This window comes from Atractosteus spatula, chromosome 6 (assembly GCF_055471065.1).
Source record: "Atractosteus spatula isolate fAtrSpa1 chromosome 6, fAtrSpa1.hap1, whole genome shotgun sequence".
NCBI lineage: Eukaryota > Metazoa > Chordata > Actinopteri > Semionotiformes > Lepisosteidae > Atractosteus > Atractosteus spatula.
In genome coordinates this window covers 56,499,332-56,519,399 of record NC_142711.1, presented here as the reverse complement: position 1 = coordinate 56,519,399, position 20,068 = coordinate 56,499,332, and the positions used below count along the sequence as shown (strand labels likewise).

The 20,068-nt window shown below is 34.9% G+C and overlaps 1 protein-coding gene across 1 annotated transcript in view; it reads left to right on the top strand.

Moving 5' to 3' along the window:
- The window catches only part of LOC148833083 (cadherin-18), a 163,492-nt gene extending 149,605 nt beyond the window's left edge, over nucleotides 1-13,887 (top strand). The window contains exons 11-12 of the mRNA XM_088918762.1: nucleotides 8,576-8,827; nucleotides 13,347-13,887. Of these exons, the coding sequence (XP_088774888.1) occupies nucleotides 8,576-8,827; nucleotides 13,347-13,831 (737 nt within the window). The 3' untranslated portion in view covers nucleotides 13,832-13,887. The remainder of the gene's footprint in view (nucleotides 1-8,575; nucleotides 8,828-13,346) is intronic.
- Nucleotides 13,888-20,068: the final 6,181 nt, after the last annotated feature.

The window sequence follows — 20,068 nt, the reverse complement described above, 5'->3', positions numbered from 1 at the left end:
TTCCACACTTTCTTTTGAACATGTTCTACATTAATACAAAAACTCAAGATAGAAACGTATATCAGCCTTCTAAAAAGCTCTAAACGATAGTTGCAGAATGAAATGATAGTGCCTTTTAGATGTTTGGGCACTCTAAAACTACAGGCCATTAGAAATATTCAGAATCATATGTAAGAAAGCTCTGAGCAAAGGAAGACAATTTAACACTCTGCTCTTCAGTGCAAAAATGATAAGAATCTTTCACACAGAATTTAATCAAAACTGCTTGCATGAATTTGCCTATTTAAATGCTTCCTACATGTTTTTGGGGAAAAAATGTTTTTTTATTATTGTCAGGTACTACCTCATTTTAAAATAGAAGAATGTTTAAGAGAAACATACCAGACATACAAGTTACAGTACTTGCCAGGCATTAGAGCTACTGAAGAAAAGCCAAAGTTCACCCAAGCAGATAGTATACATACAGTATAAATATAGATCTTAATCAATCCTGAACTCCAAAACACTTGTTTAATTGAAATCACATGGGCCTTTTTACTACCCCATTTTTCATTGTCTTGTGTTTTGTTGTTAACAGGCAAGAAAAAATAATGTTCACTTCTTAAAATTATTAAAACTTAGTCTATAATGAGGGATCTTTACAGCACAAGGACATGTAGACCACATTTCAGAAAACTGGGAATTGCTATCGTAACAGAAGACATCCAAGGAAATTAAACATAACACCTCTAATGTTAGAGGTGCTGCTGCAGTCAATTTTGTATAAAACTCTGTTTTGTAGCATTCTTCAATTTTATTTTGTCTGTTGCTTCTTTGATTTACTTACATCTAATCTTCCAGTCACTTTTTAGACTGGATGCAGACATTAGCTTTGTTATCCCTGATTTCCTAGACACTGATTAGCACTCAGATATATTGATTTGCACTCAGTAAACACAAAGCTTATTTGGTTGAAGATTAGTGTTGACTGGGACTTCTGAAACTAACACAGTGTGTTTAGTAATTGTGTGATGTGCTATGTATGAGGTTTTCGCTTAATAAATCTGATTTCAGGTGTGGGTTTAGATCCTGTGTGGAATACTGTTGTTCTACCATTGAGCAAGGTATTTAAATGAAATGATTCCAGTAAATGCCATGCTGTATAACTGGGTCTCCAAGTTATCCTTGTGAATGTAAACTTGTTCTTAATTGACTTATCAGCACACAGTACTATGAACCTGGCTCAGAAAAACAGTAAATGTATACAGTATTCCCTCCCTTGCACATATTTAAATTAAATATTTTGAATAAAAAGTGAATGCATAAACCGACCACTTTTATGGGTGTAATATGTTATGGTAAATATCAGCAAAATTAGCAAAAACATAAAATATATAGATTACATAAGTATTCACTCCCTCTTCTTTGCCAAAACTGAATTAGTTCAGCTGCACAAGATTAATTTTACAAATTTAGTTGAAGTCACACCACTAATTGATTTGCCTCTGTGCAGTAACACATGATCACATGTTTTCAGAATAAATACACCTGACACTGTAAGCTCTCTGTCATAGTGCGTAGTTTAGGGCCCTATGCAGAGGGTATAATCCGGAAGTGATTGGAATAAGACTTCAAGGGAAACAGCAGAAGCAGGATGGGATGGCAGACAGGGGAGTGTGACGGCTGTGATCTGGTGCTCAGGGGGTGTGGTGCAAGTGAACAGGTTAAAAACAGTCCGAATAGGGAAACCAGCACACAGTCCTATATCCAAAACAGGGAGGTCCATCCAAGACAAAGACAAGAGTAAAAACAAGAAACAAGGACATGGAACCAGGAAGTTAAAAATAGACTGACGAGGCCAGGCGCTCCAAGCCCCGGACTCAGCTTAGTCAGGACGCCGTTAGGAAGCCTATGCCTTCAAACCGAGAATATAGGGTGGCTTGATGGTAGACAGGCCTCTGGGCGTCCGTCTTCCAATGCAGAGCCAGGAGTAGCGAGAGTGCCAGGCTTAAATAAGGAAGGGCAGGTGCACATAATCAACTAAAATACGAAAGTGCTGGAGGGCCCTTAAGAGGAGGGATTACGATCATGGCAGTCTCTCAGTTAAGTAGTGCAGTCAAGTAAATATCCATTTATGAAGACCATGTACATTTAAAAATAACTCAGATATAAAATTACAAAGACACTGAATATCACTTTGAGCATGGTGAATTTGATTATTAAAAAGTGGAAGGTGTATGGTATACACGAACAACGCTAGATTATGCTGTCCCTTGAAGCTGAGCAGATGGGCAAAGAGGAAATTTGTTAGGGGTTCTTGACCATGAATCAATTTGGATAGAGTAAAACTTAGAAGACTGTATAATTTCTGCACAATATGGAGATAGTATCAGAAGATGTAATCTGAAGGTTAGGGACCTTTATATACACTATTTAATAATCTTAAATGATCATGACCTAAAAATACTCAAATTAGAAAAAGATCTCAGCAATTAAATATCAGATATAATATGATACAAAATGATTTTTTGTATGTTAAGACACAATTACTTGCTTTGCTGATACTTCTTATACATAATATTTTATATATTTTTATTACATATTTTGTAATTAATCAACATGGGAAAATATTTGAATGGTTTGAATAATTTTTGCAAAGATCTGTATCAGGAATTGTATCAATTTATTATAAAGCATTCTGGAAATTAATTATTTAAGCTTATTTTGAATATCTCTGGTACTGTATAATATACTGTAATATGTTTTAATATAGAAAATGGAGGGTCCGTCTACAGATTTTTCTTAGCTGGTCCAATGTGTAATATGACTGCTTGTAATGGAATGTTGACTGCTTGTAGATCATCTCTTTCATGTGTCTTCCATACTTCCATACTTCCTTAAGGAAGGAAGGAAACTAGACTGTTTTGGGGTTTACTGCTATAATTAATTCCCATTGTAGAGAACTTCATAGCTGAGAATAGAGTTGTTTGCATCAAGCCCATTCAAATGGTATTTAATTCATTGAATGTGATTTGACTCCAACAAGTTTAATTTGTGGTATCACTTCACTGAACTTCACTAAACTTCAACACATTCCTGATTAACGGTGCATTTTTAGAACAATATAAGCCTTTAATATTATATAATCTTAACACAATTTAAAAGTGGGTGTGAAGTACAAACAAAATAGTTTCTGCACCATGAAGGTGAAACAATGTAACTTATCAACAATGTAATTTATCAATAAAATGAAAATCTCAAGCTTTGGCTGCCTATGAACATTCCAATGCATCCCAATACCCCAGCCTAATGAACTGATCAGATAGATCTCATTAGACTAATGACTAGTATTATCCATGTGCATATGGGGTACAATTTAGTATTTTCCCTAATGCAGCTAAAAATATGTACTTATATGTAAGGTTTATTGTAGTTTAATTTCTTTTGATATGGAAATAAAAGAATCACTGAAAAATAAGACAGACAGGAGTCTGCCTCAGAAGTTAAAAGAAGTTTTTATTTCATGTGCATGGGAGCGAAACACACAGAGATGCTCAGTGTATTTTTCTCAAAGTAATTATACTAGAACAGTCCTTAAATATTTTTCACTTATCTATCACACTTCCCTATGCTTACAAGACTGGCAGTGTTCCAAAATCATGCACATCTTTCTACTTCTCTATTTGGTAAAGATAACTTATTTTAATAAAATTGGTTACTTAGGTTCATAGCATGCATTCCTATATGACATTATAGAATTACATAGTAGTCCAGCATTCTTCCAATCCAGTTTGAACCAGTTCTAAATGTCAACCTTATAAAATATTGCATCATCTGCAGGAAAAGTGTGTACAAAGGTCACAGAGACCCTCTCAACAACATTAAGAAAGGATATTGTGCTGTACTAGTTATTTTAATGAGGATACTAAAAATCAGAGATGTGGCAACTGTTCTATATTTCAGGAACAAGAAGTATATGTTTAGATGTTACTTGAAGTACTATGAAAAAAATACTTATTTAGTTGTCACTTTTATCCAGAACAATATAATGACCTATTGTTGTATCATACAAATCCCAGGACCAGATTGTAAAGCTGGGTTTGGTGAAGTGCTGAGAGCAACAGCAGCATCATCTTCTAGTATTTGATCGCATGACCATCTGCATGGGACTCCAGATCCCCTACCACTACTCCTGATTTTAACCAATGGTCAATAGAAGCAAAGTGTTATTCTGCATAGCAAGGTGCTACAAACACATATTTCACTATAAGGTCCAACTTTACTCTTGGAGAGCCCCAATCCAGTTAGTCTTTTACATCACCTGTTTTTTAAAGACCATCAAGACCTACAAGTTATTTGTAAATCATGCAAGTCATCTATTTAATGTAGAAAATTCTCATACTTGAGAGCTAAAGAGTTCTTAGGTTTTTATTCTTTAATGACCTCAAAATTGTTTAATTTAACAAATAACCTGTTTAATTTTTATTTATCATAATGGGATTGTTCCTGATTTTTAATTAATAATGATCTAATGATGATTAGAAACGTGATTAAAAATGTGATCCAATAAAATCAGCTGGATAGGGGATCTCCGGCACAGCAGTTGGAGATACCTCTTTTAGTATATTATTAAATCTCAATCTGTACTTTGAAAATGTGCCAGGTGATCCTTGTCTATTGCCAACTTCCTTCTAAAAATCGCAGTACCCCAGCATCTTATATAAGCTTTTTCCCTATGAATGTAGTTAGACACAAAATTATGAATTCCAGCTTGTGGTCAGAGCATCACATTGCAATTTAAATCTAATGAGAATTAGTCTTTTTCTCCTTGTGTCCTGTCCTGAGGCTTTCATTTGCATAAGGTGCTTAATATTCCATAGAATGTTGCTTCTGACCTATAGAAACTGTATGGAATACCCAAGAGGAAATACATTTACATGATTCTTTATTTCAAGGCAAAAATGAATTTGTGCTTTGAAGATGGAAACTGTGATCTTGCATACCGATTTGTATTTCAGCCATAAATCAAAATCCCTTACTATATTACTGGTCTTTCTCAAGAATGAGGATTCTGGTAGGTTCAGGAACAGTGGGGTCTATAAGTTAATAAGGCTTAAAGTGCCTGTCACTATTTCTGCAAGATGGTAGCAGAGAATGTTATTTATAGATAGAATTGAAATAAGCCTGTGTTGATAAAATTCCTCATTGGTACCAGTACCATTTGGGGAGTATATGCTAGAATAGAAAGCCCATTTTGCAGTGTGGATTTATGAGCACTGTACATATGCACAATTATGTATACACAAAACTCTGCCATATAAAAATGAACATTTCAATTGCAATTAGGTTTGTACAAGCTCTTAGAAACAGATTTCATGCTGTGCACAGCATGCAATTGCATAAAACAGTGGATTGGGCTAAAAGTCACTGTAGTTTTTATCTGCAGTATATGTACAGCTTTATCTTTGTGTTTATTTATATACAATAATACAAACAATGTTACCCATATTATTGGCAACTGTTTTGAAGAAACTATTTTTATTTCAGATGAATGTGTATTGTAAACACAAAAAAGACATACTGTATTGTTACAGCACTTAATGTACTGTAATGTACTTGCCATTATCATAATGTTTAAACAGAGTCTGATACAGACTGAAGCATCTACCTGATAAGTAGATGTCAGCTTAAAAAAGGTTTACTATCTTTCCACACATTAAATGTGTCAAAGAGTATGGTTATAATTTAATGAGGAACCCTTTAAAATATTGTTAATTAGTCGACTTCTTTAAGCTGCATGCTGATAGCAATATAATCAATAATAAAGGGAAAAGGTTTGTGTGATAATCTAAAATATGGAGAGTTTTCCGTAGAAATTAAGCTTGCTAGGAGATCATGATTCCAGACAAATTCAGGGCAAACTCAGGCTCCGACTGTTTTGCCGACAAAAGATCTCATGCTACTGTTTGTAAAAGTAGGACCAGTAACCTCACTATCCTGGCTAAATTTTAGGTTGTCATGGATTTGAACAATCTGGCTTACTTATTTTTTGTCTTTAATTCAAATGGTAAACATATATCTCAACTTTATTCCTTTATTCTGCCGTAGTTGGACTGCTGGTGTCTCATACAGTCCTTAAAGAATGATTGTAGGGGGTGTCAGGTGTAAGGGACTGTATTGAGGTTAAGTTGCATTGATGGCCCACTGACATCCTTGTGTTGATGCAGTTTCATGCCTTATCCCATGCATTTCCAGCCCTGATAAAAGGCTCTCTTAGCATAGATGCCAGGCAATCAAAATATCATGCAGAGGTGACGTTGGGGTTGCTAAGAATGACTGTGTTTGACTGTGTCAGTGATCGAGGGGGAAGAATAAATAAAATAAAAAATAAATGGACATGTAAATGATATGCAAGCATATTAGTCAATTAACAGAATTTTTCTAAATTTTTAATTTATGCTTTTCATACATCTTTACATTCACAAACATATAGTTTACAGTATTACTATTCTATGTTAGTGCACTATATGAGTAATCATATACATTTTGCTTCTATGTGAGATTTAGTATGAGATTCAGTGTAAATTGGATATATTATTATTTAGTTTTAATTATGTTCCTATTCCATTTGCAGGTTAATCTCACAGATTATTGTTCTCAGTTGATCTTTCATGTTCTCTTATATATACATGTGTGTTATAGTGGTACTTATCATGGTAATAAACTGTATAATACTATTGTGTATATTTGGCAGCACTAAAGATCTTGATGAATAGGACTGACGTTTCTATGCATCCATGGGCATTTAGCATACAATTTGTAATTATGTAAATACAAAAATGAAATAGTTTTCATATATTGATGCCATATATCCTGAATTTTGATAATACAATCATATGTTTCAGAGTAACATGTTTTATTTTTCATTTCAATTAAAAGTGTGAGGGGAAGATATATTAGCAGAGGTGTATTAAGAAAGTCAACAGCAGGAAAACCAAAATAGTTGTGGTAGGAAATAGGTTTGGTTAGTATGAAAACGGGTGTATTATAACACTGTCCCTTCTGTTCTAGGAATTTTCCAGGGTAATTTATCATTCTTTTCCTCTCCATTCATGCATTTAACAACATGTCCACCTTATGTAACCTATACACACAGGGTGGTGCTAAGTTAAATTAAGTGGGCCAGGTCTGATAAAGAAAGTAATCAGCCAGTCAAACAATTGCATGAGCACTCAATGGCCAGTACAAAACTGCAGATGTCACCTGTCTAATTTTGTGCACAAGAAATGGCTTGCCCAAATGCTAGTGAACAGCATCCATGGATCATCCAGGCTGGAACAGAAGAGATGTGGACATGCTGTCTCACAATAGCCTACTATTTGAAAAAACTAATTTCATGTATGTAGACATACATTTCCTATCCCATGGTCTCTGATTTTCTGTGCATACATGTACTTTATACAAAAACATGTTATAAATAAATTTTCATCACTTACTGTATATACATGTGAAATATACTGTACTTATGAGTTTGCAAGTACAAAGTTTATGTGCAAACACAAACTGCATATTGATTAGCTGTTTTTCCCCCAAATGCAGTAGGAAAGGGACTCTTTGAAATTAAAAACAAAAGCTCTCTAACAAGGTTGTACTGTGAATTTACTAGGGCACTATCACAAGACTCAAGTATTGAGAACTACCCATGCATGTAACAACAAAATGTATGTAACAGCCTGAAGAACAAAGTTATCTATCTTGAAGTAATCACCCTAGAAATTACTACCTCACTATAACAACTATGGTTGGTATCACAATTTAATTCAAAGGGACAAACATTAACCTTATTCCAGGTATCTTACAATAATAAAACATTAACATACTGTAATAATAATAAAACCTTGGACTTGGATTGGTTTAATTTGCACACATAAGTGTCATTCAGTCTGATCTAGCTGATCTGGATCTTACCTTAAAGATCATATGGTACATTCATGAGGTTCATGTGCAGTGTAGTGTATCAGTAGTGCCACACTGTCCACATATTTGAGTTTGAGACAATGGAGGAAACACCACATGCCAAGTATCAAACATCTCCAAAAAGTGCCTAACTTGGACTCACCCTATGACTCAAACTTTATCTTCAAAACATGAATTAATGTTACAACCAGAACATCTAGAGAAAAATAAACCCATTCGTATTATTTAATCTTAAAACTATATTCATATAAATATAGTTATATGTATAGGAACAGGTAACAAGTTTATTCCATGCTGAAATGAAAAGAAAGGAAACACAACTCTTCGGCTGTGAAGCCTTCTTCAGGTGTAAGTTCACATGGAATGCTTTCAGCATGGAATAAACCTGTTACCTGTTCCTTTGCAGCCTACGCATGCTGACACAGCGACCTACTTGAACTAGTTATATGTATATATACAAATATTACTTGGAGTTATATTTTTAAGAGTTTTGGTATTTATACATTTGAGTCCACATACTGTATAGAAATATGTCTAAATGTTTATGATATTATGCATATTAATGCATATGCACTTATAAGTTTCATTCTTTGTTTCATTTGTTTTAATTTTATTGCAGATAACACAGCTAGCATTTTTGCCAGAAGACGGAAATTTAGCCGAACAACACAAGATTTGTATCATCTGCCAATTGTGATCTCCGATGGGGGTGATCCTAATCTCAGTAGCACGAGTACCCTCACTCTGCGGGTGTGTGCATGTGAACACAATGGGAAAGTAAGAACATGCCATGCAGAAGCATTCCTTTCATCAGCAGGTCTTAGCACTGGAGCCCTTATTGCCATACTGCTTTGCGTCATTATTCTACTTGGTAAGTTTTCCTCAAAACCTTTCAGATGCTTTCCTATGCTTTGTTTAAAAAAATATCCAAATGGAAAAAAAATGTAAGTTATGTTTCCAACAAATGATAATTATAGATGCACTAACAAACCTGGTTTCTTGTGTGAGTATGCGAAAGAAAATAAACATGAACAGAAGAAAACACTAACCGCGATGAATTCAGTATGGAGAACCTTCTAATCACAAGACTGTTCTGATTGTGTGTGGATTGTCTCTGCTTGAAGGTGATGCATATTAATATGAGGATTTTCATTTTAGCTAGCACTAAAATACAAAGGGTCATTTTATGTTTGAAGTAATGCTACTGGAATTCAAATATTCAAGTCAGGGACTTTATGTGGTCATAAATATCCTTGTTTACATTCTTCATTTACAGTAATTCATTAAAGGTGGTAATTGTAGGAGGTGTTACAGTTTCTCCCATGCAGTTTGTTAAAATCTGTTTCTTTTACATAATATTGTATACATTTCAATGTATAGAAAAAGTTTACATTAACAGAACCAGATATAAAACCATTGTATCAGATTGTTTTTAAAATAAATAATTTTTAAAAACTGGATTTTTTTAAATGCGATATTACTCACTTAAGAAAATCTAAAACCATAAAGTTATTTAGATGCAGAAAGTAACTTAGAATTAAAAATGTGTGCCTTTCATGTTTCTTATGTTAAGAAAAAAGCTTATGAAAGATTAAATGCTATTCATATAGTATGCTAAATAATAGATGTTATATAATGAATACTTCTACATGATTTACAAAATAGACTTGCATGCATATTCAAACATAAAGTGTTTTATTGTTGTGGCTGTCACATGCTTTTCCCTGAGTGTGGAGAATGTGTACAAATGTCATTTTTATAAACCAAATCATATTTTCTTTTTAACGCTAAATATGCCACAATACCCATTTCAGGTCTATTTTTACCTACAGTAGTATGGAGTTTCATGTTGATGGATTATAGCTGACTAAAATCAAGCAAAAAATATATTTGAAAAATTCTGTGCTTTCTTCTGTATTTGAAGTGAAATAAGTGTGCCACCACAAATAAAGAAATATATATTTTGAACCTAAATAAAAACTGTTAAAATGTCCACATTCAAATTAAATCTTGCACTTTATGTACCTTTGGTGTGGTATTACATGGAAAAGTTTTTCTCATTTGGCTGTACAGAGAAAAAACATTTAATAATCACATCACTTTATTAACCCTATACAATTTCTTGCATTAGGAATTTGTCTTTTCGCATACCCCAGCTTGCTCTCCATGAGACACACAGATAGGGAGAGAGCCTAGGGTCAGAGTGCAGGGTCAGCCATTGTACAGCACCCCTGGAGCAGTTGGGGTTAAGGGCCTTGCTCAGGAGCCCGACAGAGTAGTATTCCTCTGCCGGCTGGAGGATTTGAACCGGCAACCTTCCAGCCACAGGCACAGATCCTTAGCCACAGATCCACCACACCGCCCCCTCAGATTTTGCATTTAGTGCAAATCTCAAAGGTTTTTCTGTTGCATTCTTTCCTTTGCCATGTTTGGTAGCCCTACTCCCTTTCTTGTAGAAACTCAGCGTGCTGTCATACTTTTCTGCTAATTTCTTGCTGCTGTTTCATTAGTGAATGACAGCTGGCTATGCTACCTGGAAGCCTTCTCTCTATTGGATCCCTTTGTACAGTAGTCTTTGAGTTTTATTCCTTGAGCACAGGTTTGCTGTCACACTATGTTGTGACAACAGATTCATGGGTCTTTTGGTTATCACCTCTGTTGCTCATCTTCTTTGTTGGTGCAGAGATTTGTCATTAACTAGTTGCTCTTAAAAAACGCAAAAAAAATGTGATATTGCTGGAAAGTCCAGGATGGCCACAAGAGAGCAAAGATGGAATTGAGAGTGTATAATTAACCACATTTTACCAACACTCAAAAAATTATTGTACACTACAGAGGGTGATGACTGTGTCTCAGGAGGACAGAGTAGTAAATAAAAACAGAATTAGTAATCCAAACATGTACGAATGAGTAATAAAATTAAAATATTATTGTTCAAAGGGGATTATATAAAGTGGATTGTGAACATCTAAACCTAATATAGAATACAAATATTTAGATAGGAAACCATGGACTGACTCATTTGTTTTGTTACTTGTTGATGATTTTCGCTTGTAGATTGATTATGGCAAAGCCTGTGAATTATGATTTTTTAATAATTTTTTAAAATCTCTTAAGCTTGTGGATAAAATTGCACAAGTATGAAATGTCAAATGTCAAGATGTTATTTCAGTTACATACAATATTTCACTAGTTCCAAGATTTCAATATGAAATCAAGGACCATATAGGGGGATTTAAATAAAATCCTATTTTCATTTTGCTTTCCTTATCACATCTTAAAAATGTTGCAACCTAAGATCTATTGTCTCTGCTCTTCAGAAATTACTTTTAAAATAATCAAAACATCATGAAATTGTAATAATAATCGTACATGTCATCACAGGAGATAACCCATAAAGCTCTATGTCTTGGCACTGTAGGAGTCCGATTGCTGAGTGCTGAGTATCTTTATAATGCTCAGCATGTGGGAAGCTGATTTTTGACTGCTGTATGCTTTACTACATTAGCTGGAGGTTTTATGAGCCTGGTGCAATCTGCAAAATATGGATGGATCTCAAAAGGTTTCCTCAATCAAACTGAGCAAAAAATCAGTGCTTTTCAATTTTTATTCATATTCATTTTCATTATTATTATTTCATTATTCATGTTCACTTTAATGACTTATAATTTAAGTTTTTTTAGTTGCATGATGTGTGCATGGGTTGCATTGGTATTAGTGATACCTGGTGAATTCATTTAATACAGAAGTTTAGAGTCTGAATAGTTGATCTCAAGGAAAACTGTATATAAAAGACCTAGTTGGGATCTGATAAAGAAAAAAAACTTGAAGATTTATAAATAGATAAAACATTTATATATATATATAACTTTTATATATACTGCATATGCAATGATAGCATGGATAGTACTACTGCCTCATGCCTGTTAAGTGTTGGGTCAAGAGCTCCAGGTTGTTGTGGCATGTTTGTTTCACATTCACTTGAAAATGTATGCACGTATTTGCCCCATTCTCTAAATAACCTTGTTACACGACCTTTTAACTCTTATATAGTCCTATTGATGCCTGAAGCCAACCATACTCCCACCAAAATGACTGCCCTGTTGCTGTCACCTAAACATTTTTGTCAACACTCAAAGTTCTAAAAAATTATAAAGCACATTGTGATAGGCAGATAAATAAGATTGAAAATCTTGCAAGAAACTTGAAAACTCAGTCTTTGTTAATTACTGCATAAAACTGTCACAAAGCATCTTTAAGGACCCTATGCAGACAGCACAATCCAGAAGGGAGTGAGAAAACATGGGGAAAAAAGACTCGGATAGGGGCTGGAAGAATAACAGGGGGTGTGTCCAAGGTGCACTGGTGCTCGGGGGGGTGTGCCCAGGGCAAACAAATCCAAAGCAGTCCGTAAGATAAACCAGGTTGTGAAGCCTATGCCGTCGAGTCGTTCCTGGACTCGTGGTTAGGCAGGCTTCCAGGCGTCCATCTTCCAAACCTGAGCCCAGATTGGCAAGAACATCTTGCTTTTATAGGACGGGGACAGGAACTGGAGGCAGGTGCAGGAGATAGAGAATAAATGAGGAAAGGCTGGAGTGTCCTTAAGAGGAGGGCTTTATGATCATGACACATACATTTACTACCTTTTTCTTGGACATGATTGACATCTTATTTTCCTACATTTAAATTAATTGATCTGAAGGTGTTCTCTTTATGATTTCAAAAGGTATACTTTAGTTTTTTTTAACATTTCTAAAAACAATTTCTGTTTAGTGTATTGTGACACTAGAAATGGGATGCTGTAGCGCTACAATGACTATGTCCAGCAATATGAATCACTTCATTTCCATTTGACATTTCCATTTGATTTGTATTTTTATCACAGTCTTCAAGATCAGTCTTAATTTAATACTGATAATAATTAAAACAAAAAAATATAAATACCTGGAGAAATACCTGGAAAATATAAATACCTGTGCTGTTTCATTTAATTTAAGTTCAATTTAATTAATCTCAAAACAATTTTCCCACTATAAGAATAATTATAAATTGCAGGTTAACAATGAAACATTGAAGCAAACTGATGTTTTTTTTTCCATTAACTTTTTTACTCTGCATAATCAAGAAGAAACATTAGCATTCAATAAAATCAAATCATAGAGCACTATTATTGCAATAGAGCTTTGTGCTTTAAATATTGGGGTTTACAATTAAAAAGATTGTAAACCTTTCTGATTACAATGTATTGGTTCTTGAGATTATTGCTTGAATGAAAGCAATAAATATATGCAACTTAGCTGTTATGTTGGAATGTTTCATTGCTATTTTATGTCACACCTGGGAGTAAATAGTTTTAACTTTTGAAACCTTTGCTTTTTTCCCTTCTGTAGCAATTGTTGTACTTTTTATCACTCTCAGAAGAAGCAAGAAAGAGCCACTTATTATATCTGAGGAGGATGTTAGAGAGAATGTCGTTACATATGATGACGAGGGAGGGGGAGAGGAAGACACTGAAGCTTTTGACATCATAGCATTAAGGAACCCAGCAGCTGCAGAAGAACTGAAATTCCGCAGAGATGTCAGGCCAGAGGTACAAAGGGTTCCAAGGCAGAGCCCACCTTCAGTCCTGGATAATGTGGATGTACAGGAATTTATTAAACAAAGACTGATCGAAGCTGACCTTGACACTAGTGTTCCTCCTTATGATTCTCTCCAGACCTATGCATACGAAGGGCATGGATCACCCGCTGGATCAATCAGCTCTCTTGATTCAGCAACCACACACTCAGAGCAAGATTATACTTATCTTTGTGAATGGGGACCAGAATTCCAGAAACTGGCAGAACTCTATGGAGAGTCAGATCAAACCACCTAGCTTGTGCTATTGTAAACAAAACCCGTCAGCTAAACAATAAAAAAGCTTTTGAACTGTACTATTTGTTCACGTTTACTAGAGAATCCAGTGCCCTTTTTATTTTCAAACTTGGGTTTGACGTGTGCAAGAAAAATGCCTGATTTTGAACAATACAGAATAACAGGACTTTTTTCCCTGGTGTATATTTTTTATTGCTAAATAAAGTCCATAGTTACAGATATGTCATTATGTGATGAAATGTAAGTAACACATTTTTGAGTTAACATCAATTTAATTGTTCTGGATAACTGAGGTTTGGATGTCCTGAGACCCGCCTAGCACCGGGTTGTCTCCTCCGCGGCCTGAAGGCATAGGTTTCTATATGACATTTCCTGAACAGCTGAGCCTGGGCTAACCCCCGTCTTGCCACTACGTATAGGGTCTTTTTCACTCTCCTGCCATTCCACGGTTCATCCCTTCCAACATCCGTGACATCTTAAGATTAAAGAATTTCATCCACCCATTTTCTAACCGCTTAATCCAACATGGGGACACAGGGGAGCCAGATCCTATCCCAGAAAGCAAGACGGGAAACACCCTGGACAAGAAACTAGCTCATAGCAGGGCATACACAGACACAAAGTCACGCCTGGGTTAGTTTTCACAAAAGCCAGTTAACTTATCGGTATGTCTTTGAACATAAAAACTCCATGCAAATATTACCCCTGGTCTGGAATTTAACCCAGGCCCAAATGCTGCAGGGCAGCAATGTTAATCACTGTGCTTCCATGCCACCCTAAAGAATAGCAATGTATGTACAATTATAAGCAATACCATTCAAAATTTTGAAATATTTTAAGTATAACATTTTATTTTATATCACAATATTCGATTTGCTTAAAATATTTTAAAAGCTCATTGATTTTGTTAGAATGAGAATTTAGTGTCACAATCATATTTCTTTAATTATCCCCAAATTTGTATTATGCATAAAAGACAAATGCTGCATTCTAAAGGGAATATATGGGTAAAGGCATAAAGATGAATCTTAAGCCAACAGTTTATCTGCACTGTAATTATAAATTCTAAAAGAGCATTTCTGATAATTGCATGCTCCAAGAATTGCATTTCCAATGATAAATATGTACAAGCACTGCAATTCAAAAGATAAAAACATATGAGTTTAATGTTAAAAATGTATTCAAAGGGTGTAGAAGATAAGTTGTCTTCAAAATTGGTTCTAAAATGTTTTAGAAGTATTAATGGGTATGGACCCTTTTTGTCTATAACTGGCTCGAATTCTACTGTGACATATTAACTAAACTTTGTTTATGCCGTGTTACTCTTTGCTTCTGTTTAACACTGAACGATGGGCTTTAAGAATCCTAATATTCTTCTGTTAAAATGAGAAGAGAAAAGTGATATGATAAAAAAGTAGGAAAGACATCCAACTAAGCACTGCAACAAGTAAGAAGCTGACTACAAAGTTTAGAAAAAACACAGCAATGTTGCACATTTTGCCAGACTTTTGCATTATTCCAATTGTTTCAGAATATCCTACGAGATCTCTTTAGGTATTAAAAAAAGACTTCCACCTCAAAGTTGAAGAGGGTGGTCTCTAAAATGGGAGTATTGATTAGCTGCAAACTTGCATGTATCTTATACTGTATGTATCTGAGTATACATATTGTGATGGGGCAGCTCACAATCGGGTCACAGGTTCTTAGGCAGGGACTTCAGAACACATATACTCCCCACACACAAGATGAAGTTGAAATGTAATTTATTTGCTGGAACTGTGTGAATTATGGTTTTTACCCAGCACAGCAGACAGGGTTGGTCATTGCCTTTTAGAAGTTAATGACAGTCTATTTCCCTTTGGTTGTGTTGGTGCACCAGTAGCCTGCATGGTAAGTATACAGCTGAAGGAAAAAAGTACAGAGCTGGTCTTCACCCCTTAGGCTGGGGTAGTAGTGACTAAGCGAAATCTTCACCTGGAGGCTGGATTAGCGGTATTTTTAGAGGCTGATGTGATGGTTTTGTGAAGTACATACTCAGACCTCTTCTCCTGGTCATCTCTGATCCTTCCTGGTTCGGTGTCCTATTTGTGTGGTGAGGAACAGGTGCACAGCCGATGCTTACTCCCTTTATTGCTGGTGTCCAGTCTCCTGTGAGCTGTGTGTTGCTGTCTTAGGTGGAAAGCTTAAAAAAATATAGGAGTTATTGGGCTAGTAACACCCATTGAGAACATTGCCCTTGACAGCATCACAGTATATACTGTATTTTATAGTATATGCAGTCTATACTAATGCAGTGACTGACTCACTAGGATTATAGAGATGTTGAACAGAATTATTGAAAATGCTGATCATCAAAAAGAAATGCCTGTATACAATAACTTGCAAAAGCATTCTGACATTTTACACAGTTTTATCTTAATGTTTTAGTTTTGTTTTAATGCTTGCAGTCTCAACACCTTTGAATTAGCAATATATAGATACTGTATTTGTTACAGTATATGCACAATGCATTCTATATATTCAAAACACAAAAACCAAAAACAGTCAAATATATAATTAATATGAAAGGAAAATTAAAGTCATAATTGCTTGAGTATTTATACACTTTAATTTACAATTGAATTAAGGAGCCACAGAGTTGTTGAGTGGCCTCTCTCGTGTGTACAACAATAGTGATTCTTTTGACTTCAGAATAAAAACACTTGCCTCTATGTAGTTCCTTGGTCAGATAGTGAATTTCATTCAAAGACTCAATCATGAAGACTAAGGAGTTTTCAAAGCAATTCAGGGATGATGTTGCTGAAAAGCACAGGTCTGGAGAAGGATACAAAAACATCAAAGTCACTGAATATCCCTCTAAGAACAGTTAACTGAGTTATAAGGAAATGAAAGGCACTTTGTACCACCCAGACACTTCCTAGATCAAGCTGTTTTTCAAACTAAGCAGCCATGCAAGAAGGAAATTGGTAAAGAATGGCACTGTGAGGCCAATAATAACTTTGAAACATCTACTAAGTTCAATGGCTGTTACGGGAAACAAATGTGCCTCAATTAACAATATCCAGAACACTTCACAAAACTAGCCAGAACTGAAAGATGGCAAGACGGAAACCATTGCAAAAAATCTCAAAGCCCGATTGGAGTTTTCAACAAAAGCCTGAGTGATCCTACAAAAATGTGACAAAAGATGTGGTCAGATGAGGCCAAATTAGAACTTCTTGGTTTAAATTCCAAGTTTTACTTTTAGCACAGACACAACAACATCAAGTCACCAGCACATTTTTCAACATCAACACCATCCCTACATGCATTCTATGGGGATGTTATTCCACAACAGGGACTGAAAAGCTTGATAGAACTGAAGGAAAAATGGATGGAGCAAAGTCAGGCAAATACTGTTTCATTCCGCTAAAGTCTTAAAACTGGGGTGACAATTAACCTATCAGCTAGATCATGATCCAGAATAGTAGACCAAAGCTACTCTAGAGCGGCTTAAGAATAAAAATGAATGTCCTTGAGTGGCTCAGTCAAATTCCTGACTTGAATTCTAAAAGCAATCCCCATGCAACTTGAGAGAGCTTGAGCAAATCTACCAATAACAATGGGCAAAAGTTGCAGAATGCTAGTTTGCAGAGACATTTATAGACTTGGAAGAGACTGACACAAAAAGAGTTGTGGCTGTAATTACTCCCAAAGGTACTTTCATCAAATATTTTTATTTTCTATCCACAGTAGTTTTTGCTCACAATTACTATAACTTATCTTACATTTAGAAGTCTTAAATGTGAGCATTCAGATTTGATTAAATATTAAGTTAAAAAGTATGTGTATTTTGTTGTAATTTCACAAAAAGGCATACCACATGAATTGTCTGAATACTTTTCTATGGCACTGTAAGTAATAAGAGGCAAAACAATACAAAAGATTTGGCCTTAAATCCCAGTTGCAATCACAACTTTAGAAACTACAGTCCATGTCACCATGCCTGGGCATCAACAGTGGAGTGTTTATGCTATTTTTGCTCATTTCAGCCTGTAGCTCAATGCATTACTAAAGATAAACATATACCTAAAGATGGAAACTGGCAAAAAATAGACAACCTTTGTATTTAATTGTTGTGTTCCACCTTAACAGAAGATCACAGCTTTATATTTATATAATCCCAGATGTTAGCATTAATAAAATATGAGTCAAACAAACACAAAATATATTTTGAGTTGCAACATTATATAAAAGTGCTATCTTTTTATTAATCAGCATCAGAAAAAAGCGGTAAAATATTTAACAACTACAAACTGTTTTTTTTCCTGACTGGGACTCAGCATTGGAGCTATCCTTGTTTTAACTGTTGCAGTGTCAGAAGAACTCTCTGAATATTGTCTGAGCTCTTCAAAATGGTAAGTTTTCTTAAAATATCCCTCATAAACTTACTTTTCTTTTAAATGTGCCTCAATTAACAAAAATAATACATTTTATAGTTTACTACACTTCTTCTGCTGTTTTTGAAGCTCTTTGACATGATTCCCTCTTGGACCTGCAGAAAAAGACACATGCGTTTGGGCACTTCATTACTGTTAGGATTGACCCAATTTATGGTGGCCTGGTTTGACAATGACATTATCCAATGCAATCTTCCCATCTCGGCAACATTCCTAAGAAGCTAACTTAAAAGTTTTAAGCAACTCCAAGGTTTTATTTCCAGTTCAGGGCAAGTGAAATAGTTTTACAGTCTTTCTTAACACTTCATTCTATGCAAAATCATAACCATTGACAAGGTTGATTTGTTTTTCCTTGTTAATTGTTCATGTCACTCTGTAAGTTGTGGCTTAAAATTTGCAGAGACAGAAGCAGTTAATCTCACATTAAACCACTCTGTTTACACACAGACACAATTACACTACTTACGTGACCTTTCAAGCTTTTCTTTTGCACTTGACGTTAGTTTGGGTTGCTGTAGCAAAGAGGATGAATACATATGCTACTGAGAGTATTTAAATTTTCTTTAAGAAATTAAGTTTCATAGGTTTAAACTACCTTATGTAAAATCTAAAGTCTTATTTCAGGTTTACATGCATGTACAAAGGCATCACAAGGGGTGCCATGTTTTTTTTTATAAAGAAATAATATATGACAACTGTCTTAGTCACAAAATAACAGCAATATCCTTTGAGTTATTCAGAATGTACCATCATAAGGCCAAATGTGAGTAAATTAAGTCAAGTAAAAACTGTGCCATAAACACTTTAATATATGTTCAGTAGAAGCGTAGAATAAACCATTGGTTCCCAATTCTGTTCCTTGGTATCCAAACACCTGTTGGTATTCGTTCCACCTGAGCACTCAAATAATTTAATTCTTGATTGACCTAATAATAGGTTTGTTTTCAGTTCCTGAACATGTAGGAGATAGACTTTGTACTACATTATTTTGTTTTTAAGTAACTTAAAGACACACTGAGTAGAAACAAAACCTGCAATGGTTCTAATCAAGCAACTGGTTGGTTCAATTAAGATTTCATTTAAGAAAGAGCTCAGTTGTAATGAAAACCAGCAGGATTGGGAATCCCTGGGGAAAACAAACAAGCCAGGTGCAGCAGGTTATTTTAATAATAGAGAAAGCAAGCCCTAATAGAATCACATTAATGTATTCTACCGTCACAGTATTAAAGGCATAATACTGTATATCCATGTATGAAAGCTATGAAACCTCATCTTTTGCTTTTGCAGTGGGCACTATATCTCTCAAATACCCCTGGGAAATTCAGGTGAACAGCAGAGCGACAGCAATTGATTATTTGTAAAGCATGTAACAGTGGGTGAAAACAAACAAGGGAGAATTATAATAAAACACTAGCAACAAAACTACAAACCCAGAGATCTCAAAAACTAGAGAACTGGGTCAGAAGTCAACAACTCATAAGAAGCTGTTCAGTGTCTGCTGCCATTGTGCATAAGAACTTTCCACACAGTCCTGTTTACTATTTGCACTAAATTCCACTGCTCCATAATTTTTATAAATCAGCTTTTATTTAAAAAGCTTTTTTTTTAAAAAAAAGTTAGCTTTATAAATATCTGATAATTTATGTCCAGACAGAAGGAAAATAATACACTTTCATTCAATATTTAAGTTAGAAAAAATACTATTGTAATTTATGGGCTCCAGAAAACTCAATTCAATTACACAACGTTTGTTTTCAGTAGGGTGCATTCCACTACACTGAAAACACTGAAAAGACCTG